The sequence below is a fragment of the Aethina tumida genome, chromosome 3, assembly GCF_024364675.1.
Source record: "Aethina tumida isolate Nest 87 chromosome 3, icAetTumi1.1, whole genome shotgun sequence".
Lineage (NCBI taxonomy): Eukaryota > Metazoa > Arthropoda > Insecta > Coleoptera > Nitidulidae > Aethina > Aethina tumida.
The window spans coordinates 2839598-2854064 of NC_065437.1; the positions used below are offsets into that span (position 1 = coordinate 2839598).

General features: G+C 32.3%; 2 protein-coding genes across 4 annotated transcripts in view; one reads left to right on the plus strand and one right to left on the minus strand.

Annotated features, from left to right (window-relative positions):
• Window positions 1-14467, plus strand: part of LOC109603008 (autophagy-related protein 16-1) — a 566938-nt gene that overhangs the window by 17785 nt on the left and 534686 nt on the right. The window lies entirely within an intron of this gene.
• The window catches only part of LOC109604430 (uncharacterized), a 177392-nt gene that overhangs the window by 1822 nt on the left and 161103 nt on the right, over window positions 1-14467 (minus strand). The window contains exons 7-10 of the mRNA XM_049965152.1: window positions 7468-7552; window positions 4841-5092; window positions 4000-4390; window positions 3409-3683 (exon numbers count right to left, since the gene is read on the minus strand). Coding sequence (XP_049821109.1) covers window positions 3409-3683; window positions 4000-4390; window positions 4841-5092; window positions 7468-7552 — 1003 coding nt within the window. The remainder of the gene's footprint in view (window positions 1-3408; window positions 3684-3999; window positions 4391-4840; window positions 5093-7467; window positions 7553-14467) is intronic.

The window sequence follows — 14467 nt, forward strand, 5'->3', positions numbered from 1 at the left end:
AGTTTCTGCTTATATTAAACCAAATTTAATAATTTATTTTTCAGTACCCTGTAAATTTTTCAGAAAAATAAAATAAAATAATTATTAATTAAGTATTTTTATTTTAAATTTTTACCCTAAAACCACTTAATTTTTTTAGAAACTTTGCTTTATTCATAATTTTATTAAAGTTGAATTGATTGTTTAATATTTATGAAACTTCATAGTATAATATATTTTCAAAAGTTGTTATTTTTTTATTTGAAATTGAATATTTTTTTTTTAATTTTTATGTTTTCTTGTATTTTTTATAAAAAACAGGAAAATACATATTAAAACCATTAATATTTTCCATTTTCTATTTGAAATCTTAAATCTTAGATTCTTTCATATATTTTTTATTTATAATTTATGAAAATTTAAATAATATCTTCATTTTTTCTAGTACATTTCAGTAAAAATAAAATAATTAATATTTTATCAATTTTTTTATTTTAAATATTTGTAACTTCTATAATACTGACTCAAACTAAATGATTTATTTTAATAATTTTCTTATACATTACAAAATTTAATAATTTATTTTCATGGCTCTCATTTTTTATTGTGCTTTTCATTTCTTAGTTAAAATTTTATTAATATTCTTTTAGCAACTTTGATTTTTTAGATATTTGTCTGTAACTTACTGAAGATTAAATCAAAATTGAATAATTTCTTTTCATAATTTTCATTTTTTATTGTACTTTTAAAAAAAAAGGTATAATAATTATTAAAAGTATTTTTGTTCTCAAATTTTTAGTTTGAATTTTATTAATATTCTTTCAGAAACTTTTGATTTTTTAGATATTTGTCTGTAACTTCCTGAAAATTGAACCAAAAGTGAATGATTTATCTTCATAATTTTCATTTTTTTTGTACTTTTCAGAAGAAAGGTAAAATAATTATTAAAAATATTTTTGTTCTCAATTTTTAAGGTTGAATTTTATTAATATTCTTTCAGAAACTCTTGATTATTTAGATATTTGTAACTTCCTGAAAATTGAACCAAAATTGAATGATTTATTATCATAATTTTCATCTTTTATTATAATTTTCATAAAAAAGGTAAAATAATTATTAAAAGTATTTTTTTGACCATTATTTAGTTTGAATTTTATTAATATTTTTTCAGAAACTTTTAATTTTTTAGATATTTGTCTGTAACTTCCTGAAAATTGTATTAAAATTGAGTGATTTCTTTTCCTAATTTTCATTTTTATTGTACTTTTCAGAAAAAAGGTAAAATAGTTATTAAATGTATTTTTGTTCTCCATTTTTAGTTTGAATTTTATTAAATATTCTTTCAGCAATTTTGAATTTTTAGATATTTGTCTGTAATTTCCTGAAAATTAAATCAAAATTGAATGATTTCTTTTGATATTTTTTATTTTTTATTGTATATTTCAGAAAAAAAAGGTCAAATAATTATTAAAAGTATTTTTGTTCTCAATTTTTTAGTTTGAATTTTATTAATATTCTTTCAGAAACTTTTTATTTTTTAGATATTTGTCTGTAACTTTCTGAAAATTGAATCAAAATCGAGTGATTTCTTTTCACAATTTTCATTTTTTATTGTACTTTTCAGAAAAAAGGTAAAATAATTATTAAAAGTATTTTTGTTCTCAATTTTTTACTTTGAATTTTATTAATATTGTTTCAGAAACTTTTTATTTTTTAGATATTTGTCTGTAACTTCCTGAAAATTGAATCAAAATCGAGTGATTTCTTTTCACAATTTTCATTTTTTATTGTACTTTTCAGAAAAAAGGTAAAATAATTATTAAAAGTATTTTTGTTCTCCATTTTTTAGTTTGAATTTTATTAATATTCTTTCACAAAATTTTGATTTATTAGATATTTGTCTGTAACTTCCTAAAAATTGACTGAAAATTGAGTGATTTCTGTTCATAATATTCATTTTTTATTGAACTTTTCAGAAAAAAGGTAAAATTATTTTTAAAAGTATTTTTATTTCCTATTTTTACAGTTTCAGGATCTCTAGTTTTGATTTGATTTTTGGATATTTGTTTTAAACTTATTTTAATAATTTTCATTTATTATTTGTACTTTTAAGAGAAAAATTAAATAAGCATTAAAAGTATTTTTATTTTCCATTTCTTACGTTTCAGTCTCCGTAGATTTTTTTCAGAATCCTTTGATATTTTAGATATTTACCTGAAACTTCATGAATATTAAACCAAAATTGAATGATTATTTTTCTAATTTTTAAATATTATTTGTATTTCTCAGAAGAAAAATTAAAAAAGTATTAAAAGTATTTTTATTCCCCATTTCTTAGTTTCAGTCTCTTTAGATTTTTTCAGAAATCTATGATATTTAAATATTTGTCTGAAACTTCATAAATATTTGTACTTTTCAGAAGAAAAATATGTACTAAAAGAATTTTTATTCACTGTTTCTTAGTTTCACTTTCTCTAAATTTTTTCAAAAATCTTTGCTATTTTAGATATTTGTGTGAAACATTATGAATATTGAACCAAAAGTTGAACGAGTTATTTTCATAATTTTCCTTTATTATTTATAGTTTTGAGTATTCTCCATTTCATTTTCAGTCTCTATAGATATTTACAGAAATCTTTGATATTTAAATATTTGTCTGAAACTTCATGAATGTTGAACCAAAATTAAACGATTTATTTTTATAATGTTCATTTATTATTTGTACTTCTAACTTCATGAATATTGAACTAAAATTGAACGACTTATTTTCTTCATTTTCATTTATTATTTGTACTTTTCAGAAGAAAAATTAAATAAGTATTTTTATTCTCCATTTCTTAGTTTCAGTCTCTTCAGATTTTTTCAGAAATCTTTGACATTTCAGATGTTTGTCTGGCATTTTTATAATTATTTTTTTAATGTACTTTTCAGGATAAAAAGTATTAAAAATATCATTCTATTGTTGTATTTGAAACTTTAACAATTTTTCAGCAATTTTGATTTTATAAAAGACATTTTAAACTAGTTGATTTGATTTGAATGTTGTGATAATTATTGAAATTAATTGTAAAACAATTTTACGCCAATCAACATTCACATGTGTCGCACATTTTTTATTTAATCCCATTGAACCGTTAATTCCTTGTAAATTTAAATCGTGCCCGAAATTCGCATTTTGTAAATGAATCCCGATGAGTATCTTGACTCCGTTGACATTAAGTGCATCGTTATATTTAACCGATAAGCATGCCCGGCCGCATCGGCACTTCTTTTTTTCCCTCATCTTCGATTAACTTTCGTACAAGATTTACACCATTAAAACTTTAAACTTGTTCCAGTTGCGCTAATTATCGTAATTTTCGTCTTAATGATTCTCCGAAAATATACAAAGACTAATTATGGCCGGTTTTAACTTGAGTGTTTAAGTACCTTTCCGGTTTCTGCCGATTTGTAAATGGGGCCCATGATGAAGTGGTCAGTTGGGCAACCGCTGGAGTCGATGAGGACGATTTCGCTGTTGTCCACTCCGTCCATGGCCACCAGCTCCCTGACGAAGATTTCGTAGGGGCTGTTCTTGTCGAGGATTTCGAATTTCAGCGCCAGAGGATCTCCAACTTCGGCGGACGGCATTACCTCTCCGCCGTTCCTGTCGGTGATCTTCATTGCCACGTTGGGCGAGTCAACTGTCACTTCCTCGGACAGAGCTGGAAAACAAACTCGGGTTAAGTAATTTGACGAGTAGGAGGACCTGTAATTGAAATCATGAAAAGTTAATGAAACGACAAAGTTGGAATGCGGTACCATCTTTTCCGTGTCCCTCATTATCTCTAAAACACGATGTAGATTTAACATCCTCCTAAGACTACTACTAAGTATTCAATCTCGTTTTTGCTTTTGTTTTCACACTCGTAAATCGAAGGTTGTTTTCAGTAGTGGTCGTTAATGAGGCTGCGATAAATAATCCTTTTATAGGAACTATGATGGATGCACCACAAACAGGTCTTCAGGTTTTAATCTTACCGGGTTGAATGTCGCCGTGCACTCCCAGGTCCACCTCGTTGGTGACGCTCTTGTTGGTCAGGTCGTACTGACAGGTCACAGCCAACCCCAGGTCGGAGCTGGTGACGATTTTATCGTGGTGTTGGATGACCACGTCGTTGATGTAACGCCCCAGCCCGTTCTTCCTCACGTTGCACTCCAAGTTGTCGTAGGCCATGCTCAGCTCGAACTCCAGGCTGTTGTTCACGTCCCTGACGCACGAGTTGGGGCTGCCCTTGGCGTAGATCTTGCCGTCGAAGATTTTGCTGGTCTGGATCCTTGCCACCATGTCGCCGGAACGGCAGTCGATCGTTACGTTGTAGCAGGAGCTCAGTTCGTAGGTGGCCGCCTCCTTCACATCCAAATAGGGGTCCTGAAAAATAACCACCACGCTCAAGTTATGTGATTACGGCTTAATCGACGCAATTGTGGCTCAAGTTTAGCAATGTGGTGCCGTAATAACTGTGTTGATAAGTTCTGCAACTTAGTTATTAAACTAATTATACGAGTTTAACAGTGTGAATTGCCCGGCTGAAAGTACAATAATGTAATCACCACTTGTGTGGCATTGATTACAGATAGAATTGCTATTTTACGATGTTATATTCCAGTTTTAATTGTGTATGAACAGCAGTAAATAATCGAAAAGTGCAATAAATCTCCGAGGCACAACATTTTATTGTACTTTTGACTTTTACCTTACGTGACCAATCTCCCCTTTATTGCTTTCATTTATTTATAGACTCCTCAGCAATAAATTTTACTCACCTTAAAGGGAATTCAACAGTTTATAATAATATAGAAAGTCGACAGAAAATCGTACCTGTATGTCCGCCAAGGTGGCACGCGAGTGGTGGCTGAGACGGCAGACCATTTCGCCGGTGTCGCCGTAGTCGTACGAGTGGCATCTGTACGGGGAGTTCAGGCAAAGCTCTCTGCACTCGTCCACCGAGCCCACGTCCTGGTACACCGAGTCGACCGTTTTCAGGATCATGCCGTTCAGCTTCTTGAACTCGCACAGCTTGGTGGGCTCCTCCACGCAGTTGTTCTCCATGTAATCGTAACCGTCGGCGGCCTAATTAAAAAAAAAATAAATAAATAAAAATTTGAAAAAAGACCAACAAATTTGTTTATTAGGGTTTAGTTTTCATAAGTAAATTTATTTATTTTAGTTTAGTTTGTTTTAATCTTTAGCTACTCGATAATAGATGTCACTAGTGGTCAAGTTTTAGTATTTTCGGATAACCCTGTAACTTTCCGGGTCGAAAAGTATTCTAAATGTTGCCACAGAATATAAGTTATCGATGTGCCAAGTTTTAACAAAATACGTCAATTGGTTTTCAAGTGATGCTTGTACATACATTATATTTTTATGACATTTTGGTTAGATCAATTATGGCCCAAAGAAGAACATTTGTTTAATTATGACTCGCTGATTATAAAATATTTATTTCTTTGTTGAAAGCTAAAATATATACTAATTTTTAATTCTTGAAGATCCAACAAGAAATTTGAAAGAGAAACATTATTATGATTACGACTTATTAACAATACATTCAATTCTTTATCGGAAGTTACAACGTAGACTGAATAATAAATTTTAATCCTTCAAGGTGTAACAAAAAATTTGGAAAGTGTTGTGAATATTTCAATTATGTTCCAAAGAAGAACACTTTTGTGATTATGACTGACTTATTAACAATACATTCAATTCTTTATCGGAAATTAAAACGTAGACTGAATAATAAATTTTAATCCTTCAAGATGTAACAAGAAATTTGGAAGCAGTTGTGAATATTTCAATTATGTTCCAAAGTGGAACATTTTTGTGATTATGACTGACCTATTACAACATATTTAATTCTTAATTGGAAGTTAAAATGTAGACTAAAGAATAATTTTTTATTCTTCAAGATACAACAAGAAATTTGGAAAGAACTGTGAATATTTCAATTGTGTTTCAAAGTAGAACATTTTTATGATTATGACTGACCTATTACAACATAATTAATTCTTAATTGGAAGTTAAAATGCAGACTAAAGGATAATTTTTAATCCTTCAAGATATAACAAAAAATTTGGAAATAGCTGTGAATAATTGAATTATGTTTCTAAGAAGAACATTTTTGTGATTATGACTGACTTATTACAACATATTTAATTCTTAATTGGAAGTTAAAATGTAGACTAAAGAATTATTTTTCATTCTTCAATATACAACAAGAAATTTGGAAAGAACTGTGAATATTTCAATTATGTTTTAAAGTAGAACAATTTTGTGATTATGACTGACTTATTACAACATATTTAATTCTTAATGGGAAGTTAAAATGAAGACTAAAGAATATTTTTTCATTCTTCAAGATACAACAAGAAATTTGGAAAGAACTGTGAATATTTCAATTATGTTTCAAAGTAGAACATTTCTGTGATTATGACTGACTCATTATAACACATTTAATTCTTAATTGGAAGTTACAATGCATACTAAAGAATAATTTTTAATCCTTCAAGATGCAACAAGAAATTTGGAAATAGCTGTGAATAATTGAATTATGTTTCTATGAAGAACATTTTTGTGATTATGACTGACTTATTACAACATATATAATTCTTAATTCGAAGTTAAAATGTAGAATAAAGAATAATTTTTTATTCTTCAAGATGCAACAAGAAATTTGGAAAGAACTGTGAATATTTCAATTATGTTTTAAAGTAGAACAATTTTGTGATTATGACTGACTTGTTACAACATATTTAATTCTTAATTGGAAGTTAAAATGTAGACTAAAGAATAATTTTTAATCCTTCAAGATACAACAGTAAATTTGGAAATAGTTATGAATAATTGAATTATGTTTCTAACAAGAACATTTTTGTGATTATGACTGACCTATTACAACATATTTAATTCTTAATTGGAAGTTAAAATGTAGACTAAAGAATAATTTTTCATTCTTCAAGATGCAACAAGAAATTTGGAAAGAACTAAATATTTCAATTATGTTTCAAAGTAGAACATTTTTGTGATTATGACTGACTCATTACAACACATTTAATTCTTAATTGGAAGTCAAAATGCAGACTAAATAATAATTTTTAATCCTTCAAGATGCAACCGGAAATTTGGAAAGAGTTCTGAATATTTCAATTATGTTCCAAAGAAGAACATTTTTATGATTATGACTGACATATTACTACATTTTGTGATTATGAGTTACTATAAAATATTTAATTATTTGGAATTTAAAATGCAAACTAAAGAATTAATTTCTTCAACATGTATAAAGAAGTTTAGGAATATTATGTCCCACTGAACATTTTTGTGATTATGACATATTTGATCTCCTCTTTATTGTAGACCAGAGTATACTTTTTTATTCATCAAGATGAGTATGAAGTTTAGAAGGAATGTGGACACTTCATGTGTGTGATTACGTGTTTATTTACCTGGAAAGCGTTGCTTCCTGCTAAGGTAATACGGTCCATCGTTGAAAGCTCACAGTCTCCAGTCGCGTTGTTATAGTTGGCAGATCTGTAACAAATATATTGATTGAGAAAACAATTTAAGGTCTTCGGTCCCTGCATAATGATGATTGAATACGTTTGTTGTTATGTTATGACAGCATCATCACCTGATCAATATTGTTAAACTTTTATCACCGCTTAATTCGACAGTTATTCAAGAACTGTTAAAAATCAACGCAGATGACGCTTTAAACATCAACAATTCGCCACTTCATCGTGCGTCTCCGGAACTTATTAATTATTTAACGGAGCCGGGTCCGGTGAGCTTTTACCGTTCCGTGAGCTATGAAAGGACAATTATTCCGACTTAATAAGCTCACCGTAAAAAATCGCCTCCGACACCCGTCTGTTATAATCACGAAATAAATCCGCAGCTGCAACCGCTGATTGCCGGATGATTTGCAAATTCGGGCGACGTGGAGGGAACCGACCCCGGCGAGATTTGCATGTCGTACGTCTCGGTACGTCCGCGGCACGTTATTCAGATCACGTCGCCTTCCGAGTGCAAGAATTATATGAAATGGCGAAAAAGTGCGGTTTGAGTGGATACGCACGCATTATGTAGTGTTGCAGTTGCTTTATCCTCGGTCCGAACATGGAAGAATCTAACAGGTTTGCCTCCGGACGCCGCAAATGGAAAAGACAATGAGACGTGGATCCGAGTGCGTATTTACGGCCAGTGCCATGTCGTAACACTGGTGAACCTGCCGTTTTTCATGTCGTCAAACGGTGATTAACAAGTGCAAACGTACGGAGACACCGGGACGAAGGCGACGGTGGCCATTGTTGCCGATCACTTTCGATTTTATTGTTGCCTAATTAGAAAATTGAAAGGTGCCACGCACTCGCCTCCGGGACCGGTCCGGTTTCCGTTTGAGTGACACTCGACGAATTAAATAAATAAAATAACCATTATTTTAATACGTTGCGCCTCGGCAATTCCTCAATGTCCGCGCTAGATGCCAGGCAATCTATCTAATCTACCGGATCATGCTATACATGTGTAGACATAGATGTACCGGCATTAATATAATGCGGCGCTATTATTCCAATGTTAAATAGACCATAACTACAAGTTTTTTTTTTTTTAGTTGCTAGTGTTGTTCTTTGATTACTGCAATTCACATGCACACGGGCAGTTTTAGTTTACAATTAATATACGTAATTCCATCTTGGGCTATTCCAATGGTGCCATCATGGTGATGATGGAGGTGTTTTTCCAGTTGGTATGGCCAAAAGTGTTGTCATTAGGTGAAGACCAAGAAAAAACTTGATGATGATTTTATCTTAGAATAACAGACAGTTTAGTTTACAATTAATAATAGTAATTCAATCTTGGACAGTTCCAATTGAACCATCACAATGATGGAAGTTCTTTTTCAGTTGGTATGACCAAAAATGTTGTCATTAAAGGAATCCTACATAATGAAGACCAAGAAAAACTTGATAATTGATGTGTTATGTTTATCATTTCCTAAATATTCTTGTAAGATCGACTAGAGAAATCATTGATAAGACTAGTTACGTATTTATGTCTATCCTCTGGTAAATTGGAGTAGGCTACGAAACCTTTGAAATCCGTATCCTAAACTGACGCTGGTTTGCCTATCTTCTGATAAAATTGGAGTATGCTAGGGAACTTTTGAAATCTATATCCTGATCTAATAAATGTAGTCTATACAACTCAGCTGAAAGCTGAAGAACAAAATTTTTATTCAAGATGGCAATTATAGTGTGTATTTGTTGAAAAATGTTGATCTATAAAATACTAGAACAGACAGTTTAGTTTACAATTAATAATAGTAATTCAATCTTGGACAGTTCCAATTGAACCATCACAATGATGAAAGTGTGTTTTCAGTTGGTATGACCATAAATCTTGTCATTAAAGGAACCTTACATAATGAAGACCAAGAAAAACTTGATAGATGATGTGTTTATGTTTATCATTTCCAAAATATTCTTCTAAGATCGACTAGAGAAATCATTGATAAGACTAGTTACGTATTTATGTCTATCCTCTGGTAAATTGGAGTAGGCTACGAAACCTTTGAAATCTGTATCCTAAACTGACGCTGGTGTGCCTATTTTTTGATAAAATTGGAGTATTCTGGGGAACTTTTGAAATCTGTATCCTGAGCTAATAAATGTAGTCTATACAACTCAGCTGAAAGCTGAAGAACAAAATTTTTATTCAAAATGGCAATTATAGTGTGTATTTGTTAAAAAATGTTGTTCTATAAAATACTATAACAGACAGTTTAGTTTACAATTATTAATAGTAATTCAATCTTGGATTGTTCCAATTGAACCATCACAATGATGGAAGTGTGTTTTCAGTTGGTATGACCAAAAATGTTGTCATTAAAGGAATCCTACATAATGAAGACCAAGAAAAACTTTATAGATGATGTGTTATGTTTATCATTTCCTAAATATTCTTCTAAGATCGACTAGAGAAATCATTGATAAGACTGGTTACGTATTTATGTCTATCCTCTGGTAAATTGGAGTAGGCTACGAAACCTTTGAAATCTGTATCCTAAACTGACGCTGGTATGCCTATTTTTTGATAAAATTGGAGTATTCTGGGGAACTTTTGAAATCTGTATCCTGAGCTAATAAATGTAGTCTATACAACTCAGCTGAAAGCTGAAGAACAAAATTTTTATTCAAAATGGCAATTATAGTGTGTATTTGTTAAAAAATGTTGTTCTATAAAATACTATAACAGACAGTTTAGTTTACAATTATTAATAGTAATTTAATCTTGGATTGTTCCAATTGAACCATCACAATGATGGAAGTGTGTTTTCAGTTGGTATGACCAAAAATGTTGTCATTAAAGGAATCCTACATAATGAAGACCAAGAAAAACTTTATAGATGATGTGTTATGTTTATCATTTCCTAAATATTCTTCTAAGATCGACTAGAGAAATCATTGATAAAGACTGGTTACGTATTTATGTCTATCCTCTGGTAAATTGGAGTAGGCTACGAAACCTTTGAAATCTGTATCCTAAACTGACGCTGGTATGCCTATTTTTTGATAAAATTGGAGTATTCTGGGGAACTTTTGAAATCTGTATCCTGAGCTAATAAATGTAGTCTATACAACTCAGCTGAAAGCTGAAGAACAAAATTTTTATTCAAAATGGCAATTATAGTGTGTATTTGTTAAAAAATGTTGTTCTATAAAATACTATAACAGACAGTTTAGTTTACAATTATTAATAGTAATTTAATCTTGGATTGTTCCAATTGAACCATCACAATGATGGAAGTGTGTTTTCAGTTGGTATGACCAAAAATGTTGTCATTAAAGGAATCCTACATAATGAAGACCAAGAAAAACTTTATAGATGATGTGTTATGTTTATCATTTCCTAAATATTCTTCTAAGATCGACTAGAGAAATCATTGATAAAGACTGGTTACGTATTTATGTCTATCCTCTGGTAAATTGGAGTAGGCTACGAAACCTTTGAAATCTGTATCCTAAACTGACGCTGGTATGCCTATTTTTTGATAAAATTGGAGTATTCTGGGGAACTTTTGAAATCTGTATCCTGAGCTAATAAATGTAGTCTATACAACTCAGCTGAAAGCTGAAGAACAAAATTTTTATTCAAAATGGCAATTATAGTGTGTATTTGTTAAAAAATGTTGTTCTATAAAATACTATAACAGACAGTTTAGTTTACAATTATTAATAGTAATTCAATCTTGGATTGTTCCAATTGAACCATCACAATGATGGAAGTGTGTTTTCAGTTGGTATGACCAAAAATGTTGTCATTAAAGGAATCCTACATAATGAAGACCAAGAAAAACTTTATAGATGATGTGTTATGTTTATCATTTCCTAAATATTCTTCTAAGATCGACTAGAGAAATCATTGATAAGACTGGTTACGTATTTATTATGTCTATCCTCTGGTAAATTGGAGTAGGCTACGAAACCTTTGAAATCTGTATCCTAAACTGACGCTGGTGTGCCTATTTTTTGATAAAATTAGAGTATTCTGGGGAACTTTTGAAATCTGTATCCTGAGCTAATAAATGTAGTCTATACAACTCAGCTGAAAGCTGAAGAACAAAATTTTTATTCAAAATGGCAATTATAGTGTGTATTTGTTAAAAAATGTTGTTCTATAAAATACTATAACAGACAGTTTAATTTACAATTATTAATAGTAATTCAATCTTGGATAGTTCCAATTGAACCATCACAATGATGGAAGTGTGTTTTCAGTTGGTATAACCAAAAATGTTGTCATTAAAGGAATCCTACATAATGAAGACCAAGAAAAACTTTATAGATGATGTGTTATGTTTATCATTTCCTAAATATTCTTCTAAGATCGACTAGAGAAATCATTGATAAGACTGGTTACGTATTTATGTCTATCCTCTGGTAAATTGGAGTAGGCTACGAAACCTTTGAAATCTGTATCCTAAACTGACGCTGGTATGCCTATTTTTTGATAAAATTGGAGTATTCTGGGGAACTTTTGAAATCTGTATCCTGAGCTAATAAATGTAGTCTATACAACTCAGCTGAAAGCTGAAGAACAAAATTTTTATTCAAAATGGCAATTATAGTGTGTATTTGTTAAAAAATGTTGTTCTATAAAATACTATAACAAACAGTTTAATTTACAATTATTAATAGTAATTCAATCTTGGATAGTTCCAATTGAACCATCACAATGATGGAAGTGTGTTTTCAGTTGGTACGACCAAAAATATTATCATTAAAGGAATTTCATATAATGAAGATCAAGAGAAATTTAAAACTAACCGATTATTTGGACTAATTTCAAATGAGTCTCTATTAAACTTGTCTCCAATTGACACTTCCGGATTCTTGGACATATCTAGTAGTAAAGAGACTCGCTGAAGAATTACTTTCAGCACCTACAAGATTGTAAACCTTCGTAGCTCGATAACGCTGTTAGTTGGTAGAGATCAGCAGGAATGTCCTTTAAAATACCTTGATCGATTACGATCAGTTTGTATAACACGGCTGGAGATTGGGGCCTGCACATTCGTCCACCAACATCCAGCATTAGCTGGCACAAATGAAATGCAATTAAGATATTTTCGCATTGTGATGGACAAGCCGATCCCTTTATCGCCGTGCCGGAGTTGCGAGGCATTTTGCTTCGTTGCCGCAAATAATAAATGGAGTCCGGTAGTTGAATGAAATCACGCGGCGTCTTATTTTCCACGTCACAATGGCGGATTGCAGTACGTTTCAGCGGGCGAGATAAATGGGAGGATACAACCACCAAAGCGGATATTTTCTGCATACCATTATTAGTTTCAATTAATTGGCACCCGTTATCGGTTGGTTTGTGTATGAAGTACACGTGCACGCTCCACAATTAGTCTTTGGCATTGAATGCATTCCATCCGGTTTAAGCTTTAAGTTAAGGTGACACCTGGAGATCGTCAGATTTAGGTGCGAGGACCCGATAGGCATAGAAACGGGGAAGTTATGTGCGAGGCTGCGGAGAAGAGAGAAATACGAAAATGGCAGGACGAGATCGGGCGGTGGAATGCAGAAAATGCGGCCGCAAAGGGCTAATTATCGAGACGGAGCGGAATAAATGGCATACTAATAAAGCAGCGGCCGGACAAACTAAAGGCCGCGGTGTGAATAGATTGCGGACGGTTGACACGGCCGGGGCGCTGGGGGAGGAGGCGGCGGGCGGCGGTGCACTTCCATATCGCACAATCAATCCAATTTAAAATGGCATTTCAATGGTGTTGGGTAGCGCGCGCACACAATGCCCCATGTGCGAGTGTGTGTGTGTGTGTGAGTGTGTGTGCACTGCGAATGGACGGCGGCATGACAATATTAAGATTTATCGCCGAGATTAATGTCGTGACCGCGGCAATAGGCGACGACGGCCGCGAGAAACGCGTCAGGGATGCGCGACCGCCGACACCACACACACCTACTGCTTCGCCTTCGCAGATGATGACGCGTGCCTCCATCTTTCAGACAGCATAGCGAGAACATGTTGGCCTTCTTATTTCTTCCATCAAATTGGTGTCATCTGCGATCTCTGTTATCCAAAATTATCAATTTCATTTTTTGGAAGACGCGTGCCTCCATTCTATAGACAGCATAACTAGGGAATGTTGGTCTTCTTTCTTCTTCCATCAAATTGCTATCATCTGTGATCTCTGATATCCAAAATTATCGATTTCAGTTTTTGGAAGACGCGTGTCACAATCCTATTGTCAGCATAGCCAGAAAATGCTTGTCTTCTTCCTTGTTCCATCAAATTGGTATCATCTGTGATCTCTGATGTCCAAAATTATCGATTTCAATTTTTGGAAGACGCGTGCCACAATCCTATAGTCAGCATAGCCAGAAAATGCTGGTCTTCTTCCTTGTTCCATCATCTGTGATCTCTGATGTCCAAAATTATTGATTTCAATTTTTGGAAGAGGCGTGCCACAATCCTATAGTCAGCATAGCCAGAAAATGCTGGTCTTCTTCCTTGTTCCATCAAATTGGTATCATCTGTGATCTCTGATGTACAAAATTATCGATTTCAATTTTTGGAAGACGCGTGCCACAATCCTATAGTCAGCATAGCCAGAAAATGCTGGTCTTCTTCCTTGTTCCATCAAATTGGTATCATCTGTGATCTCTGATGTCCAAAATTATCGATTTCAATTTTTGGAAGACGCGTGCCACAATCCTATAGTCAGCATAGCCAGAAAATGCTGGTCTTCTTCCTTGTTCTATCAAATTAGTATCATCTGTGATCTCTGATGTTCAAAATTATCGATTTCAATTTTTGGAAGACGCGTGCCACAATCCTATAGTCAGCATAGTCAGAAAATGCTGGTCTTCTTCCATGTTCTATCAAATTAGTATCATCTGTGATCTCTGATGT